Below are 19,106 nucleotides of genomic sequence, written 5' to 3'. Positions count from 1 at the left end.
TTGGCTCTCATGCAGTTGCAGTTAGACGGTCGTGGTGCTGGAGCAGCCAGGGGCCAGCCCAGTTGGGGGCTGCTAGCCTCGGCTCTCTCTGTGCTCTCAGGACTCTCGATGTGGTCCCCTCGTGGGGTTGGTTTGGGCTTCCTCACAGCATGGCAGCCTCAGATTTCCTAGATGCAGCTCAGAGCTCCAACGAGAAGTGTCCCAAGAGAGAGCCAGATGGAAGCTGTGTCACCATTTCTAACCTCATCTTGGAAGTCACACGACGTCACTTCTGTTGTATTCTCTTAGAAGCAGTCACCACGGCCAGCTCATTCAGAGTCACCTCTTGATAGGAGAAATGTCAGAGAATTTGAGACATGTTTCAGAGCAACCATAGAGATGCCCGTTTCCCCCTGCGTTCCACACTCAAACCCCTGAGGCCTGAGGGAAGAACCTCGCCAGAGGGGCCAGCCTGGCATGAGCAGAGCTGGGGTCAGTCCAGTCCCGGACTCTGGCTGGCCTGCTTGGAAATGACCTCACTTTCCCTTCCTGCCCTCCCTCCACACTGGGATGGGAACTGCCAGTGATTGGGAACCAAGTTTGATATGTAAACAGCGGGAGACCAGGGAGACCCAGCATGGTCTCCAAGCAATAATTCAGCTGGACCCTTCTGCCTCTTTCCAGAGAAGCACAGACTTTCAGGGATTGAAGAGTTAGTATCACTGTCCCAACCCCCAGGCCTGCCCAGGGTGAAATGTAGCTGCCAGGATGGTAAGAGTTGTACAGTTTGTACCTGAAAATAATTTTACCATTGCTGTGAAGTTAGATAACAGAAATTAGAATGGTGGCAGAATTCAGAGAATCATCAACCCAATGTCACTAAAAAGGTTCTGAAGGTTTTTGCCTCTGGCTGAACATTCTGAACAGAATTTTGCTTAAGCCAGGGTAAAATGCACCTGGGTGTATGTTTCCACCAGCATTATTGAATGTTTTCCTGGGACTTGCATTGCTTTCTTGCTCTTCCTTCAGAAATGCCTTAGTATGAGGTTGGGGATAGAGGAGAACGAAGGGGAGAAAAGGCAGTAGACACTTTAAAAAGACCCTTACTATGTAGCAAGTATGATGAACTCATCTCCATGCCTCCAAGCCTATAGTACAGGCTCCACCCTGTCCACACTCCGTGGATGTATGACCTTGGGCAAGCTACTTAACATCAGCCTCCTCTTCTGTAGAACACGAATAATGATTCCTCTTCTTAGAGTCGCTGCAAAATTAAATGGGATAATGCCTCCAAGATGCTTAGCACAGTCTGGCATGCAGTAAGGGCTCCATACACGCTGGCTCTGGTCAATGCCAACCACCTTTCAGGGCAGTTGTAACACCCCCATGTTATAGAAGAGGAACATGCGGTAGAGTGTCACTCAGCTGTGGGGTCGGAAGCTGAGGTGACCCCACAGTCCTTGCTGTGTCCACTGCACCACGCAAGAGGCCAGCCAGGCCTCGACATGCAGTAGTGGTGGGCAGAGGGACTCGGGAGCCTTCATTCCCTGCAGGGCCTCGTGTCTGGGTCCTAGAGCAGGAAAGTTTGGAACGTCGGGGCCTGGAATCCACTTAGGAGGCTCTGAAAAGAGCAGAGTGACAGAGAATGTTCCAGGCAGAAAGAACAGTCTCATGGAGAACCTGAGGTCAAAAAGAGTCAGCTGGTTTGAGGAATTAGACAGAGGCCAGTGTGGTCAGAGCAAAATGGGCCAGAAGAGAGTGGAGATGAGACAAAAGGTCCCAGAGGAAGGCAGGGCCAGATCCATGCAATTTCAGGGGCTGGTGTAGAGGTTGGCTTTTGCCAGATGTGGCATGAAAGAGCATCAAAGGTTGAATTGAAGCAGGGGAATCGCAGGACCTGGTGCCTGATCTGAGGACATCACCCTGGCTGCTTGTGGAAAGAGTAGATCTTGGGTGAAGACCAAGTGGGAAACAGGGACTCGACGAGGGTGCTGGTGGGAGACGGTGGAGACCAGGAGGTGCACGTGGAGTGGAGAGGTGGGCAGACTCAGGCTCTGTGTGGGGTGGAAGAGACAGGACCCGGTGACAGGCTGTACACAGTGGAGGAGGAGGAGGAATCCAGGATGGCTCCAGGTTTCCAGCGTGAGCAGTGTGGACAGATGTGCCCTCACAGAGCTGGGGAAGCTGGGTGGAGCAGGCTGTGACTTGCCATGTGAAGTTTGAGATGCTGGTGAGATAGTGGAGGACACGGAGAACATGCTAACTAGGCAGTTAGATTTAGGAATCTTGAGCTCTTAAAACAGGCTGGGGGCTATTTGAGGATGTCAACACATGCTATTTAGGGAAAAGTTAAGAACCCCAGGGAGTAAATAAACAGAGCAGAGGACCCAGGCCTGGTCCCAGGGCCTCTAACACAAAGGTCCCTAATGGAGGAGGCACTTGAGTGGAGGCCCAGAGGATGTGGTGTCCCGAAGCCCCTGGAGGACAGAGTGGGGGACCTTCCAGCACCCTCCCCTCCCCTCACCGAGAGGGCTCCCACCGCCTGTCTCTCCACTGCCTGCCCTGGGGCTGTTGGGCTGGCCCTCCAGAGGTCAAGGCCCTGCCTGCCTGCCTCCAAAGGAAACCTCACCAAGGGGCTGCTCTTGGAAGGGGCAGTAGGCACTGTCCTGGCAGGACAGCTCCTCTCTGGTGACTCCAAGCTGGATATGCCCCTAAGGCACTAGCTGCATGCCCTGCCCTTTGCCAGGTTCTCGGAATGTGCTTCGTTTGGGGCCCTTTTCTGTTCGCCTCAGTGCCCCTCTGGTTCTGGCTGCCCTTCACAGAGAGAGGCCGCTTCCCTTTGAGTCTGAGGAATGCCAGCTCCGTGGGCCCTGGTGTTTCCATCAGCTTTGCACAGTCCTTCCCTTGGAGAAACTTCGGAGAGCATTTGCCCCACCCCCAGGAGGCCTCTCCCACGGGACCAAGTCCCACTCTGCGTCCTCCACGAAACGTCTGCTTTCTTTTTGTATAGTCTCTGCAAATATTTAATTTTTAAAAAGAAAAAGAAAACAGGAAATGACCTTTGTGGTATATTTGGAAAACAATTTGGAGCTGTAATGGAATCTGCTGTGCACTGAGGACTCAGAGCTGCAGACTTGGAACAGACTGGGTAGCTTTTGGCAGAGTCTGGAGCCTCTTCAGTTTACAAAGCTGGGGGAGAACGAAAAACCAAGGGAGAAGGTGGCTTCCTTTGGGGAAACCTCCACCAGAGCAAGCACCTTTCGGAGCCACAGCCTCTGGCCCTGGGCCACGAGGGAGAGTCTGGGAACCTGAGTAGAAGGCTCCTCTCTTTTGATGGGGGCAGTCAGGGTCAGTCAAATGCCTCACAAGCAATCCAGACCCCAGGAAGGCACCAACACCTGAGGGCGAGGAGGAGGGAAGGGGGATCACTCTTAGCACCCATTAGGGCTCGAGCTAAGATAGATCTTGGATCACTGCAGGCCAGATTGTCGTTAGCTCTGCCTGGATCACCCTCCATCCAACTTTATTGTAGATTTCAGCCCAGGGTCACCGCCCCCCAAAGAGGCCTCCCCTGGCCATATGATCTTTAACTGAACCTTCCACACACAGAGAACACTGTTCTCTTCTTCATAGCACTTACCACAATCTGTGACAGTAGATTCATTTCCCTGGTCAGTGCCTTTTTCTCTTTTCAAATTATAAATGTCTCCTTAGGCTTTAATGTATATTCCATACCTGGCACAGTGCCTGCAGGGCATATAGAAGGTGCCCAGAAAACAGTGAATGAATGAATGAATGAATGAATGGCATGTCAGGACTAAAGAGACTTAGAGATTATATCTCAAACTGGAAGCTGGGAGAGAGGAAGGGACTCCACAGGAGTCACCCTCCTGCATGGAGAATGAGCCAGACCTTGGCCACCATTATGATGCAGGGCTGCACACCCTGTGGCCCTTTCTACCCTGGAATCTAGAATATCACTCATTCATCAAATATTCATTGAGCTTCAGCTATGTGCTAGGCCTCTCAGATATAGCGGCGCACATGGCAGCCAAGTCACCACTCAGCACCATAAAGCACAAAAGAAGGAAGTATATAGGTTTGGCCTTCTATGTACCATTAAACAGTAAAAACAAAGGAGTTTTACTGATATCACCAACAAAAATGGACCATTCTCTTGCTTTATTGATTGATATGATCAGTGCCCGGTGGCTTCAAGGTGATCTGGAATTGTTTTCAGGATGTATTTGTAAATGAAAAATTAAGATGGAAAGCAATTTTCTGTTTTAAATAAGGAAAAGGGAAGGAAAGGGGGGGCGGGGAGTGAGGGACCGTGTGTATTGCAGAGGGAGGGTGCCTGTGAGAAGCCACCATAAATCATTAGAAGCTGACTTAGTAAACACACTGACCTCGTGGCTCAAGGATCTGGGAAAAAGTCGAGATTTCTTGATGCCTTTTGTCAAGTCACTGCCCGAGAAGTCCTGACAGTTTACACTCCTACGAACAGGCTGAGAATGACCAACTCAGAGGATTCTTTACTTCCACATTTGCTGCTGACTTTAAAGAACAGAGTGAGGCAAGAATACAAATGTTGAAGAGAAACCAAACAATGTGCTTGCACTGCGGGCCAGAGCGCCCCCAGACACAAAGCCCAGACCCATCTTTGGAACCGCTGTTCCCAGGGGATGCAGTGGGGCAGCCAGAGTTTGTCGGCTTGGGTGGTGTTTCCAGGACTGGGCTTTGACCTTGGCACACTTCCCTCTCCAGCCAGGAGGGTCAGCTTCCTGCACCGGTCAGCCAGGCAGAGGCGGCAGCCAGAGCCCAGGGCATCTGTTCCTTTTAGCTGGAGCCTGTACCTCCATCCAGTGTCGGTTCCTAGCGGTACCAGGCAAGAACATCAGCACAGCCGCCTACAGTGCACAGAGCCTTTGGCCATAGTCCGGAGGAGTCGCCTTATCGTCCCGTCCCCACAGATAGGAAAAGAGGGGTAGTGGGAAGGCAGACAGACCGGTTCACATTTAATTTGAGGAATATTATTGAACTTCAGTTTTGTGCTGGTTGAGAATCCGAGGATGGAGCAGCCAGAGCCTGTGGCTTAGCTGCCAGGATGAGGCTTTTCAATCTGGCGTGGTGAAAATCCAAATGAAAATCCTCATTCTCCGGGAGCCAGCACTCTAGTTGGGGGAAAGAGCTCAGACTACAGGGCGTGGGGAGATGGTTGGCTGCACAGGTCTGTTCCTTCCTGTAGGCAACAGGCATGTCGTGGAGGAAGAGGCTGGGCCTACGAGCCAGAGGGGCCCAACTGGGATCTTTCCGAGTCGTGGTTACACATTTACCTCACTGACCTCAGGGAGCTGTTGGGACAGTTAAGTGAGGTATGGGAAACAGAACGACTGGGTAAATATTACCTTTACTTATTGTTAGAATTACCATTTTTATTCTGTTCTTACTGCTGTGCAACAGGCCATCCCCCTGTTGTGAAGTTTTGGGCAGTTTACCCAGAGGGAGAGTGCAGGACTGAAACTTGTGACCTGCAGAAGGAACCACCCCTGGGACTTCGGAGAGGTTTTCGTTGTCTGTTTCTTGCTGAGGAGGAGCCTAAGCACTACTAGGGCAATCTCTCTCAAGGCAGCCAAGGCCAGGCTGGGCGCGCCCTCTGCTGGAGCTTGGGGGGATTACCTTAGACAGAATGCAGCCGGCCTGTAGCAGATGCGGTAACAGGCAGAACCAGGTTCACAGCACAGGGTCACTCTCTTCTTCCTACTACTGGACACCTCCTGTGTCCCATGCCTAATCTTCGAGTGCCCCCAGTTTATGCAGGTGTCTCTTCTGAACTGGGTATGGCGATGTGGTTCTAGCCAGCCCTCCTCTCTCCCTCTGTCCTCCTCCCTTTACCTTCTCTCCCCTTCTGCCTCACACACACAAACACATTCCCCAAAGCACTTACCGAGCCCCACCCTGGGCACTTTGGGGCACATCTGCCAATATCACTTACCTTCTGAAAGCATTACACAATAACTTGAACGGATAACAGCTTCTACCTTTACCCAAATATTGTCTTAGACGAGAAAGTTCCCCTTAGTCCCAAACAATCACACTTGACACTTTTTTTGGTGTTTTTTTCTGCTCGTATCTGCTATCTTTCCCCACAGAGACTGGGTTTTATTTTAGGTGTTGTTTTGCAACCTACATTTTGCAGTTAGCAAGGGTTCTGAGATAAGCTGTTATGTCAGTACTGGTCCATCTGGTGCGTTTCTTTTTATGAATACTTTATAAGTCATGTAATGCTAGCTTCCTGCTGCACATTCAGGTGGTCCCCAAGGTTCGCCATTACTGACCACATGCGGTAAACACCCTCACCCTACAGAACATGGGCATTTTTCACACGGTAGTGATACTTGTTGGTAAGGGAGCAGATAAATGGACAGTCTGGTGTGCTGCTAGTGGGAATATAAATAGGAACAGTAATGAATTTATAAGGTCCCCCCCCCTTGTTTTTGTCATTACCAGTTGATTCTTGAACAAGTGGGTTTGAACTATGTGGGTCCATTTACACGCGGATTTTTTTCAATTGACCCACACATTTCAGACCTGCATTGTTCAGGGTCAGCTGGCAGTTGGGAATCTGACTATGCAGAGGCTGACTTAAGTTATATGTGGATTGTTGACTGCACGGACAGTTGGCACCCCTAACTGTCCCACTGTACGTTCGGGAAGGCAACTTGGAAATGTGTCAAAGCAATGTTTTAAAACTATTTCATCCTTCCATTTCGCCCAGCCATTCTAGGAATAAACTCTAAGGATTTACATAAAGACCTAGTAGTGCCTGAATGGTGTGAAATTGGAAAGTACCTCCATGTTCTTTTCTAGGGGACAGGTCAAATCATGGTACAATGACGTGTTCCAAAGAGTAGGCTATAAAATACAAGGTATAGTATGATCCCCACATAATTTTCCAAATGTATATGGCTCTTTATATGTATGGTTCTCCTCTCTCTCTGGGCTATATAACTAACCACCAGGGGGTTAGCCACCATCTCTGTGGCTTCACTTCTAACCTCCTATCTTTCCTCCCCATGCCGTACACCATCTCTCTTTGACCTACTCTGCCTTTCCCCTTGCAGGGCTCACAAGCATCTCAGAGTTAATACAGTCAAATAGAACTCTGAATCTTCACCCGCTGTCACTCCCCAAAGTACTCCTCCTCTCAGGAAACCACACTTCTGTCCACCTACTTTCTCATCTCAGAAAGCTCTCTTCCCCATCAATCAAACACCAGGACCTGTTGATTCACCCTCCAAACTACATTTTTGTCAAGACATTGGTGTTGGCGGCCCGAGCTGTGTCTCCCTGCAGATGCACCCGGACTCATTGCCCTCCTGCCCTTGTCCCCACAGGCCTGAAGAACAATGCGACAGGCATGATGGAGGTCGAGTCCTCCTACTCAGACTTCATCTCCTGTGACCGGACAGGCCGTCGGAATGCAGTCCCTGACATCCAGGGAGACTCGGAGGCCGTGAGCGTGAGGAAGCTGGCTGGAGACATGGGCGAGCTGGCACTGGAGGGGGCAGGTCAGAACCTTCCAGCACTTTTGCACGTCTCCCTGTTTCCGCTGCTAGACAGCCGCCACCCAGCCCTGTGGCTGCCACCTCATGCCCAAGCTCAGATACCAGGTGCTCAAAGGGGCTTTCTCTGACAGCTCTCATTGGCCCTCCCTGGTCACATGACTCCTCAGCACTCTGATGAGGTCTCCTGGGTTTAAATATGAGCTCCAGGAGAGCAAGGGCCTCTGTTCCGCTGGCAAGAGCAGGTGTTTGGCAACCACAGGCTGAATGAATAAGTGGAGGAAACCGCATCTGCTATCCCCTCTGTGATGCTCCTCCCCACCATCTCCCTCCCTTCCTCCCCCCTACTTCCCCTCCTCCTTCCCCTATGAGTATAGAACAGAGAAGACTTTGTGGGGGCATGGACCAACCCTGCCATGTTGTTTAATCTGGACAAATATGTGCAGAGAAGTGGGTAGCTTGCTCAGGGTCACCAGCAAGTTCACAGAATGAGAACCTGGTTTCCCACAGCACCCACACCCCTTCTGTTCCGTCAGCCCCCCCTTATGTGGCCCACACTCCTACCCAGGCAATGAGCTCCACCCGTCTCACCCCGCTCGCCTCAGCTCATCCTTCTCCCTTGGCGCTTCTGGTCCAGCCAGAGGAACGTACTCTGTTTCTTAAAAGCCCCTTATGGGCTGAACACCGTGCTTCCTCCAGTCCTCCCTGCCTCCCTGCCCTGGCTTTTCTCCTCTTTCTCAGAAACCCAGCTGCCCTGCTGAGGCCTTCCCTGACCGCACCCCCTCTGAGGCAGGGGAAGGCACATCCTCTCTCTGCCTCTGTAATTGCGCGCAGCACAGTGCCCCTTCTCCAGACTGTGAGCTTCTCCCACACAAGATCTTTGTCTTGTGCCCTCGGTGCCTGGCAACATTTGGAACATGGTGGAGGTGCCTAGTCAGTGGCTGTTCAGTGTCCAGCTATTGACCAGCTGCCGCCTGGGCACGCTGCCAGGGCTTCTGTATCCTCAGCTCTGGTGAGCTGTTTCAGTCTCCCTCCACCTCTGCAGTTGCAGCCACTCGTCATGGGCCCAGTCCCTTCTACAACCTGTTTCCCATCCAATCCAAACTCTCTGAAGTGTCTCCCAGCGGGCGCCTTTTCCTTCCAGGGTGACTGGCTTTAAAAAGGACCCGAGAGAGGAATAGTGCTCACTTCAAGGAAGTGAAGCACTCATGGTGGAGTGCGGGCCAGACTGGCCGAGGAGCCCTGCTCGGAGCAGGTTCGCAGGCAGGCCCTCCGTGCTGTCCAGCACTTACCGAGGGAGTGGCAATCCAGAGAATCTGATCCCGCTGCTCAGATGTTTGCTTAAAGCTTCCAGGAGACTGATGCACAGCAGGCTGCGTGCAGACCTGTCTTCCCTGGTATTTCCTTATGTGAGGAGCACAAACCTTCCCTTCCTTGGCCTTACAATGAGAAACAACAGACAAGGCCTGAGGAGACGAGTACACTGCCTGGCAGTGGGTAACGGTGACGCATCTTCAAATGGTGCTCTGAGATGGGCCCCAGAGTCCCAGAGTCCCGAGGGTGCTGGTTGGAGCGGAACGTGCCAGGAGAGCCGGGACTGGCACAGAGGAAGCGTTGCCATTGGCTGAGACATTCCCCTGTGTCAAATGGTCACCAGCAGGCCCAGCACTCCCCTTCATGACAGGGAGAGGTGTCATCATCCTCACTTTATGATCAGGAAGCAGAGGCCCAGAGAGATTAAATGTTGTTCATGATTCCACAGCAAAGAAATGGCAGAGCAGAGATTACCATGGAATCTAACAAGATGCTTTCTACCTCCTGGGGCAGGAGGCTCAGGGCCAAATAAGGCATCGAGAGCTGGGAAATTTGCCCAAAGTGCCATCTAAATTGTCAGGCCTCTGGAGGGGGCAGAAGGGCCCTCCGGGACCAAGCCTTTGCTATGAGCACCACCAGGATAGGAGGTAGCCTGGCAGAGACAGATATCCACATTCTGCCTGCACCACTTGCTCCTACTAACACCTACTTCCCAAGACTCCTGCAAGGGCACAGTGAGGCAATGTCGATGGTGACAGGCCTTTACAAACCCCAGCGATGCTGTTGGCAGGAGGTGAATTTCCTGGAAGGGACACTGGCTCCCTCCATCACTTGATCTCAGGCAAATCAGTTCACCTCTCTGAGCCTGTTTCTCACCTGTATCAAGCCCCTAATCACACCCCAGGCTGCTGGGTGGGTTGCATGGAGCTCAGCACAGGGTGGTGGTTCTTAGTCAAGGGAAAGGCTTAGCCTGAGGATGCAAAGACAGAGGCCAGAGAGGGAGGTTCGGCTGGTCTGGTGAGGACACCGCAGAATGGAACAGTCACAGGCTCCACCCCTAACCCTGATGCAGGCCATACCCTGGTACTCTCCTGAGCTGGCTTAGTCTGATGCCTTTTTCTAATGCCCTTTTCTGTCTTCTAAGAACTACCATTCGCTGAGCACCTGTTACTTGCTGGGACCTCCCATTTGCCCTCTCCTCCTGGAGAACCTGCACAGCCCTTGACCCTCAACAGCCCTTCGCCTGTTGCTTTTAGCATCCATCCATGATCCCGGCCTTTGATTGATTTAATGATGCTAGTAATGTCACAGGCATTTTCTTTGTAAGCACTGAAATGTTAGAGACAAGGCTCCAGTTCCCTTTGGCTGCCACCACCTCTCAGCCAGCTCCTGTCCTGCACCCAGGGCTCATCCACTGTTACCGTTTTGGCTGGGTCGTCCCCTATCACCTGTGCTTTACGTTTGTGTATATGTTCTTCTTCCCCTTCTCTCCAGAAGGACAGGCGGAGGCAGGTGCCCCAGACAAGGAGGCTAGCAACCAGCCTGAGAGCAGTGACGGGACCACCTCATCTTGAGTCTGACCTTGTCCAGGGAGGCTGGAAGAGAGACCTGCTGTCCCCACCGGGGCAGGGAGTCCTGGCGCTGGCCCGACAGCCTCTTCTGAGCCCCGTGTTCCAGGCAAGCAAGGTCAGACTGAGGCACCCCCAGAGGCCCTCACCCTGGGCAGGCCCTCTGCCCACACCCACAGGCTCCACGCTACCACCTCCTCACCGTGCCCAGGTACACTTTTAAGACACTCTGACCACAGGATGTTATTTATTCATGGGGCACTGAGACTCAGGGGCTGGGTCCTGCTCACCTGGGTGAGCAGCCCACCCAAGGCAGCTCCTCTCCTAGGCGACCTGGGCAGCGACCATGTCCCACTTCTGCTCCCTCTTCTCCAAACCAACCATCCAGGTCAGGACCTTCTGATCTGATCCCTTTTTAAAAAACACTTTTAAAAAATTGTAAACCTTTTTCAGCAGAGAGGGAAGGAGCTGACAATCCACTTTTTTGTGAAAGCCGTTTTAATCCAAATTCCACGTGTCTGCGGTTCCCTCCTGGAGCTTTACAGATCCAGTTTTAGGGAAGGGATTTCTGTGCTCAGATCAACTCTGTCCTTCCTTTCTACCAAGATGAACAACACCTGGGACCCAGGAAATAAATGCTGGTGATTTGTGTGGCTGGTTTACGATGATTATTTCTCCGTTAAACAGCACAAGCAGGAGCGAGGCCACGTCCACACTGGCCACGATCCGTTGCTGCCCCAGCTCCCACAGAAAGAAAACACTGAGCAGACGCTGGTGGCCAAGGAATCTTCTTCCCTCGCCCTCTCTCACCCGTCCAGCTTCAGGAACCCAAAGGGAAGGTTTTCCCTTAAAACCTAGAACGGGAGGGGCTGAGAGTTCAGGGAGCCTGTAAGCAGACAACTCCCCGAGAGAAGCCTGGCTGCTTCGGGAGGGCAGGTGTGGGCCCCTCCCCCCAGCATGGGAGCTCTGGCTTCCCAGTCACAGCCCCCGCTGGGCTCTTGGGCCCTGCCACTGGGCAGGCTGCCCTAGACGCTCCTTTCTCTCTCACCCCACCCAGTCGTCCTGCCCAAGACCATGCATCACGTGCTGCAGGACACCAGCCGTTGGCTTCTTTATTGAGCACCAGCTTTTCAGCATAAATCACCAGAGGAGGAGGGTTTCATCACCAGAGGAGGGAGTTGACCATGCCACGCTGTGTGTGGGTACAGCAGGGGCACACAGGCTTCAAGTCGCATCAGTAGCTGACTATGGAAATCATGGTCTTCCCAGGGGAGTAAAGGTGGGTGTCGCTCGACCCCCCCAGAGCTAGGAAATCTCCATCCACAGGGTGCAGCTCGGAGCAGTGGCCGCGATGCCTTCATGGTTGCTGCCCTGCTGGCCAGGTCAGAGAAGCAGAAAGATTAGGCAAGTCCCAGTACCCAGGGCATAAAGAATCACAGAGCATTAGAGCCACAGGAGTCCCCTGTGGAGACTTAGAGCCAGAAAACGCCTTGCCAAGACCACACAGGAAGGAGCAGAACAGAGCTAAGACCTTCAGAAAGTCTCCCCCTCAGGCCAGCCTCAGAACAGCATTACACAGAACATAGGCCGGGTGGTGAAAGGCTGCCCCAGCCAGGGCCTGTGCCCAGGCGCCATTACAAGTCCTTGGTGCTACCCAAGAGAGGACGTCTCGCCGGGGGCCCCACAGAAAGCTAAACGAGCCAGGCAGGTCCGTGGCCCTGAGCGCAGACAGGAGCATACCTCCAGAGGCCGCAGGTGGCATCCCGTAGGCTTTATAGAGCAGGTCCAGTAGCTCCCTCTTTTCATCTTCTGGGAGGAAACTGGACTTTGCCGCATTGATATTCTGGAAGAGTCCGAATGGCAGACAGCATGAACCAGCGAATGTGGAAGGGATCCCATGGTAATCTAGTGACAGTCCACGCTCTTCACTGAATGAGGGCAGTTGATTAAGCTCGGAGAGGAAGGGACTTGTCCCAGATCAGGTCAGTCACTGCCAGAGCAGAGACCGTGCGGTTCTGTGATCTCAAAGTGGCGCTCCGGCCCAGCCAGCGTGGCTCAGTGGTTGAGCATCAACCTATGAACCAGGAGGTCATGGTTCGATTCCTGGTCAGGGCACATGCCTAGGTTGTAGGCTCAATCCCCAGTGTGGGACATGCAGGAGACAACCAATTAATGATTCTCTCATATCACTGATGTTTCTCTCCCTCTCCTCCTCTAAAATCAATAAAAATATATTTTAAAAAAAATTTTTTAAGTGGCACTCCATGATACAGTAATGTGAGAACGAAGTTGGAGAAACTTTGAGAGGCAGGGTGGGATGTAGGGGACCAAAGAGATAGTCATGCAGAGACAGGTTTGGGAAATTGTAACATCTAAAATCAAGAGCTCAACCCTGGAATCTATGAACGGCTTGAAAGTGCAGAATTTTATAGCTGACCACACATTTTTGGGGAGAGAGTGGATGGCTTTCATCAGAGTCTTCGAGGGCAAGCAAAGAATAAAACCCCTGGTCCCAGGTCAATACGTCACTCGATGGAAGGCATCTAACGCTAGGTCTGGCTTGGCCTATTGAGGTAAACCCACTCCTCATCCTCAGAGGTTCCAGGCCCTGCAGGCCTCACAGTCCCGGGGCCCAGAGTCAAGGCCGACCGGGCCCACACCCACTCACCAGTCTCTTAAACTCCTCTTCGGTAAAGCCCATCTTCTGTTTGGTCATCTGGTAATCGGTGTCCAGGGTAGACTTGAAGATGAGCGGGTCATCCGTGTTTAGCGAGTAGTTAGCCTGGTCCCTTTTGAATCTAGATGTGGGGGAAGAGCCTCCCTTTACTCTCCTGTGAACAGTCACTGCATATCAACCCGACACCCTCCTTGAGCCTCACATCATCTTTAAACACACCTGGAAGATCTCAGGCAGAGGAAGAAACCAATTCAGAGAACGTGGGTGACTTCTGCAAGGCCACATAACTAGGAACTCAAGACAAGCCATCTGATCAAGCCAGAGCCAGGCAACGGCCGAAGAGGGGGCCAGCTAGAATGGTGGGCTGGGGAGACACACAGCACCCCCCTCCAGCTACCACCCTTCACAGCCAACGTTCTGGGAGAGCTGTCAGTGCCCTAGCCCTAGCCTAACCCTACGCGTCCTCAATCCTCCTGGCCTCTGCTTCTCAAGGAACTTCATGCCACGGTCCCTGCCCACAGTCTCCTTAAGTCCAGTGGACTTGCAGCTCTTACTGCACGCGACTTGTGCAGAATTCTACACTGTTGACTGTTCATGGAACCTTTTCCCTCGAGTTCTCAGACACCACACGTTGGCTTTCCTCCTGTCTGTCCCATAACTGTCCCTCCTGGGTTCTCTCTCAGGCCCTCTTCCTCCCCATCTCCGTAGGCCATCACTTCTCCCTTCAACCCCCCTGTCTGGGTAGATGGCTCTGGAATTTTCCCCATGTGCCTCCAAGAGCCTCCCCGGATGAGCCACAGGAAGTGCACACTCCTCTTCCCTAAAGCCGAGCTCAGCACCCCCTTGTAATCAACATCGGGGCCCACGCTCCTTCCCTTCGCAAAAGCTTGGCAGACAGACCGCTGCTGGCCTGACCGTGACCACCCCGAGTTCTTGCCGTCCTCATCCTGGGTCAGGGCAGGTGGCTTTGCCCTCCCAAGGCCTGATGCCACCCCAGGGCTTAGCCAAAGGACAGCCTGAAGACGGGCCACGGCTGTGGGGTGGAAGCAGTGTAGGATGGGACAGGCCTCAGGGAAGCTTCAGGATGGTGCTTGTGGGGATGCCCAGAGGGGCCAAGAGAGCCCATGTGAACAGGAGGCACTCATCCTCCCAACCCCTCGAGGCAGGGTCTCGAGTGCCAGTTTCTCATGGGGCAGCAGGACATCCTGGTATAGCTCAATGGGCTACAGGGCCCCAGCTCTGCTAGGTAGTCAGGTTACAGCACATTGAGTTTTGGAGTCATTTGTAAGACAAGGATGGTAAACCTGCTTCCCAAGGATTCAGACAGATTTTGTATCAGGACACCCAGCACAGCCAGTGCCCAGTCCCTGCATTTCTGCCACCCTGAGCTCTCCTGGTGCAAGACTGAACCGGCCCCAGGGGAGCGAGCCTCACCGAACGACTGCATGCTCCGTGTCCGGGTTCCAGGAGCCCGTGAGGTAGCTGGACCAGGGGCAGACCTGGAAGAGCAAGCAGGCGTGCGGCTGGCATAGACATCCCAGGCCGCTCAGCCTAGGCCCCCACGCCCAGGGCCTGGAGCCACCTATTCCGGCCATGGTCACACTGGCCTCCCTGTTGCTGACTCCCATGAGCTGTTGGTCCCAGTCTTCCTCCACCACCTGTCAGCTTGAGTGCCCACTCCTTTGGCTCCCAGGCCCCTCCTAGCTCCCCACCTCTGCACCCCCCAACCCCAGGCACCTCAAAGTGCATGTTGTTCTCTAGCAGCCTTTTGTAAAGGGCCTCATCCTCCACGGTGTGGTAGCCATGGCCCACCCTCTCTGTCTTGAGATTGTCCACAGCCTGCAGGGAAGCAGATGGGAGTCCAGTGAGGGGAGGCGGGCGCAGGGGGAGGGCCCGCAGCCGCCGGCTGCCTCACCTCTTTCACCCTCTCTGCAGTGCCAGCCTCCCCGGCGTGGACTGTGCGGTGAATGCCGTTCTTCACAGCCTCCTGGAAGGACAAGAGCCAGGTCATGGGTGCTTTGGGGAGGGCCCCGGGAAAGGCCCCCGCAGGCTCAGGAAAGTAAGGAACACGACCAAGGTCAGATAGCTGGGACGTGGGAAGCCAGGCTCTGAACCCGGGCAGTGATTGTCCGGAGCCCCACTCGCAACCCTGCACCTCACTCCTCCCACAGGAGGCTGAGCCGTCTGCCCCAGACAGGCCCAGCGGAGAGACCGTCTCGCCCAAGGTCACAGCAAATCACAGGCAGAAAGACGCCCAACAGCAAGTGGGATCTTGTCTTTACACCAAATTCACACCCCAGAGCCCCCAGGCCCAACTAAGACGCTTGGGAGCCCATGTGATGTCGCCCTGCTGTGGGCAGAGCCCAGCTGCTTCTCCCAGAGCCTCTGGGCCAGTCTCCCCCTCCCTCCCCCGGGACCCACCTCATAGGCCTTCACATGTCCAGTGAAGAGGCTGCTGCCATCGATGGTCTCATCCCCAGCCAGATCGATGCCCACCACGGTCTGATTCCGGTACTTCTTACACAGCTCCACCACCTCGAGGGACCAGCCTGTGGGCGAGATGCCCACCGGGCTCTGTCACAGCCGCCACCGGGGAGCGATCCTTCCAGAACGCCTGCTTGCTCCCCATCCCACTCACCCTCCACCCGAGGCCAGCACATGACAGAGGGCCCAGGGTCCCGTCTTCAGATCCTGACTGCCACAGCTAACCACATGGCCTCAGCAAACTGCTCCACCCAGTGCCTCAGTCTCCTCTCAGGGGGACACCACCAGCGATGGCACAGGTCTCGACTGCAAGGCTGTGCCGAGATGCTGTGTGTAGCACTGAGGGCAGGGCCGGGGCTCAGTACACGACCAGTGGCCGTTCTCTCATTTGTCCCCACAACAGCCCTCAAGGTGGGCTCATCCCCACTTAGACGAGGCGAGGGAGTCCACACAGTTTAACGTTTGAATCTAACACATGACCGGCTGGCTTTACTAACCATATTGCTAAGGAACTGTGGACTCTTAACCGGCAAACTCATCATTAAGCGTTTTAAAATGAATGAAAAATCACAGGCTTAGGAACCAGGTGGCCCTGGGTTCAAATGAGAGCTTTTTGCCTTCCTGATTGAAGAGCAAGAGACTTCCCCTCTCTGTCTCAGTTTCCTCATCTGTCAAATGGGGTAAACAGTGGCAGTTCTCACAGGCTGCTGCGGGGACTGGAGGAAATACAGGTAAGTCGCTATGTGCGGGTGGGCCCGGCAGGCTGGCATTAACGTTGCTGTGGTCCTCACTACTGCTCAGTGGACAGTGTGTGCCCGAGGCCAGGGAGGTGATGGGACTTGCCCAAGGTCAGACAGTGGGGCTCTGCACCTTGGAAGTTCCTGGAGGTTTGATCAGTGTCAGTCACGAGGGAGACCCCTCAGGTCCCAGAGGTCAGACCTACTCACAGGTCCCGTGGCCTGGACCACAAGAGGCCTGGCCCACACGGTCTCAAGGGCGAACCATGGGCTAATCAGAGCCTGGCTTAGATTGTTTTCTGTTGTTCAGGCTCCTTGGTTTTGAACCACCTGCAGGTCAGGTGGCTGTGTGCCTGGTCTCCCCAGGGAGAAGAGTCTGCTGCCAGGAGCCGAGAGCCTTCCCAGGACTCTGACGGCTTCAGGAAGCCCTACGGTGCAGCTGTTGGGCCCAAGGGGATACCAGGTGGCAGGGGCGCAGAGACCAGTGCGGCCCCAGCACCGGCCGGGAGGTTGGGGCTGTAAGATGCGCAGCCCAGGGCAGGGCCGAGGTCACACTCACTGGGCTCGTGGCGCATGCAGCAGAGGATGGACCGCACCTTCACCCCGAAGTCTCGCTCTCCCTCCTGCAGGCCCTGGTTTACTAGGTACACCACCTCATCTGGGGTGATGTCCCCTCTGTGTGGAGAGAGGAGTAGGGATGGGTCTGGGGCAAAGGAAGGTCTGAAGAGACAGCCCTGGGACTAGGTCAGAGGAGGGGGGAGAGATGGGGAGGGATGGGGGAAGGGAGGGAGGAGGAATCTTCCAGGAGAAGTCCCCTCCTCACCAGCCCACTGCCTCTGAGGAAACACTGAGGGAGCCGGCCCAAGCCCAGCACACCCCCCTCCGGCTTCCCTGGAACTGCCGGGCACTTCCAGACCTGGAGCGTCGTGTGTGTGTGTGTGTGTGTGTGTGTGTGTGTGTGTGTGTGTGTGTGGAGGGGGGGTAAGGGGGGCTCAGACACTCACAGCCCTGCCCCCAGATGGGGAGCAGTGCTGAGCTCACCGGTCTGAGTCCCACTTGTTCACTTGTGTCAGGGTCATGGCTAGAAGGGGCAGGGTGGTTGGGTGATAGCACTTCTAGAGCCCTGGGTCCAGGCAAGGGGCAGGAATGGGGCCACACTCGCTTCAGTTACGGGGTCAGCAGGACCTGGAAGTCACTGGATAAGTAGTGACTGCAGGCCTGTGTCTAGGATTAGGGGTGACAAGATGCCAAACGCTTTCTCTCAAAGTTAAAGCATGAGCCCAGGGGAGGGAATGGGAACCCTGTCTCTCAGGACAGAGTTGAGCCCCTCTTTCCAAGGCCGCAGACCAGGCTGGGGGGGTTGGGGGGCAAGATCAAAGTCTCGTTGGGCCAGGGCCTCCCAACAGTGTGTCCCTCGGGCCCCAGGTTGCGCCGCCCTGCCCCTGCCTTGGCACAGCCCCTCCGCGCGGTCACTCACTTGGGCTGGTTCCAGGGCATCGGCTCCACCTTATAGTTGGCCAGCAGGTGTGGGCTGTAACGCACCTCCACGTACACCACGCCCTCCTTGGCCTTCATCTCAACGAACTCATAGGCGATCCTTTTGATGGCCTCCCGGCAGCCCCTGGAACAGAAGGGACAACGCTCTCCAGTGTCCCTTCAGAGCTCCGGGAATAAGACTGGCCCCAACCCTTGGCCGATCAGACCCACTTCTGGCCCCGGTCCTTGTCCTCCAGTGCCAAGCCCTGGGCCTCTGCTGGAGAAGGTCCTGGAAGCACGGCCAGTCCTGTCAGCTCAGCTTCCAAACTGCCAGTTCTCGTCCCCTTCACCCTGGTCTCACTGCGTCTAACTGGTTTCCACACTCCCTGTGCCTTTCCTCACAGCAGACAGAGCGGGTCTCCTACAGATCAAAGCACGTCGCTCCTCTGCTCTGCACCCAAGGGCTCCCGTCGTGTGGGATGAAATCCCCCACCCCCCGCCAGCTTGTTCCCACATCTGGGCCTTCGCGTCTACAGCTCCCAGCCTCCATGGTCTTTCACCACATCGTCCTGTGCTCGCTCCCCCTCTCCACTCAGGCCCCAGCCCCAGTCTCACCTCCTCAGAGAGGCCTCCCCGACCGCCTCATCTTAAACCGGCCCCCTGGCATTCTCCGCCCCTTCCCCTGAACTTTCCTTTCTCCATGGCCCTTATTACCACCGACATTACAGGTCTCCCATGGCTTCTTAGCCAGTTTCCATCTCCCCTACTAGAATGCAGTCGCCATGGGCAAGGACTCCTCCATCTGTCTCGACACTGCTATGATCCCTCAGCCGAGGACAGAGCCTAGGACATAGAGGCCACTCAATGTTTGCTGAGTGATGGAGGTAGGCCAGCAGGGAAGAGAAATAAGAGAGAAGGACACACACAGGCCACAAGAGCAAAAATAGACAAGTGGGATTGCATCACACTGAAAGCTGCCCCACAGAGGGAGCTCAGCAGGGAAGAGAGAAGCTACGGAATGGGAGAAAAGGTGTGCCAACCAGAAACCTGCTAAGGGACTAACAGCCAAAAACATAAAGAAATTCTGGGAGTCGACCAAGATGGCGGCGTAGGTAAACACCGGAGACCGCTGCCGCAAACAACCATTTCAAAAATACAACTAAAAGACTGAACGGACATCACCCAGAACCACAGGAAGGCTGGCTGAAGAGAGACTCTACAACTAGAAGGAAAGAGAACAGCAAATCGAGGCTCAGAGGCGGCGCAGTGTGGAAAATACAAAGGTACCGAGGTGCGCGCGAAAGCG

General features: G+C 54.4%; 2 protein-coding genes across 5 annotated transcripts in view; one reads left to right on the top strand and one right to left on the bottom strand.

The window, feature by feature from the left end:
* PKIG (cAMP-dependent protein kinase inhibitor gamma) overlaps positions 1-11,077 on the top strand; it is a 63,759-nt gene extending 52,682 nt beyond the window's left edge. For all 3 annotated transcript variants that reach the window (XM_070420881.1, XM_070420880.1, XM_070420882.1), the window contains exons 3-4: positions 7,377-7,550; positions 10,353-11,077. In XM_070420881.1, coding sequence (XP_070276982.1) covers positions 7,400-7,550; positions 10,353-10,432 — 231 coding nt within the window. In that variant the 5' untranslated portion in view covers positions 7,377-7,399 and the 3' untranslated portion in view covers positions 10,433-11,077. The remainder of the gene's footprint in view (positions 1-7,376; positions 7,551-10,352) is intronic.
* A 436-nt stretch (positions 11,078-11,513) lies between these two features.
* Positions 11,514-19,106, bottom strand: part of ADA (adenosine deaminase) — a 28,288-nt gene continuing 20,695 nt past the window's right edge. The window contains exons 4-12 of one of the 2 annotated variants that reach the window (XM_070420878.1): positions 17,802-17,945; positions 16,884-16,999; positions 15,525-15,652; positions 15,019-15,090; positions 14,841-14,942; positions 14,538-14,602; positions 13,095-13,224; positions 12,167-12,269; positions 11,514-11,800 (exon numbers count right to left, since the gene is read on the bottom strand). In XM_070420878.1, the coding sequence (XP_070276979.1) occupies positions 11,784-11,800; positions 12,167-12,269; positions 13,095-13,224; positions 14,538-14,602; positions 14,841-14,942; positions 15,019-15,090; positions 15,525-15,652; positions 16,884-16,999; positions 17,802-17,945 (877 nt within the window). In that variant the 3' untranslated portion in view covers positions 11,514-11,783. The remainder of the gene's footprint in view (positions 11,801-12,166; positions 12,270-13,094; positions 13,225-14,537; positions 14,603-14,840; positions 14,943-15,018; positions 15,091-15,524; positions 15,653-16,883; positions 17,000-17,801; positions 17,946-19,106) is intronic. The other variant, XM_070420879.1, reaches the window with a different exon arrangement.

This window comes from Myotis yumanensis, unplaced genomic scaffold, assembly GCF_028538775.1.
Source record: "Myotis yumanensis isolate MYYU_CA2020_CCGP unplaced genomic scaffold, mMyoYum1.0.hap1 SCAF_7, whole genome shotgun sequence".
NCBI lineage: Eukaryota > Metazoa > Chordata > Mammalia > Chiroptera > Vespertilionidae > Myotis > Myotis yumanensis.
This window is presented reverse-complemented; position numbering and strand designations above follow the sequence as displayed.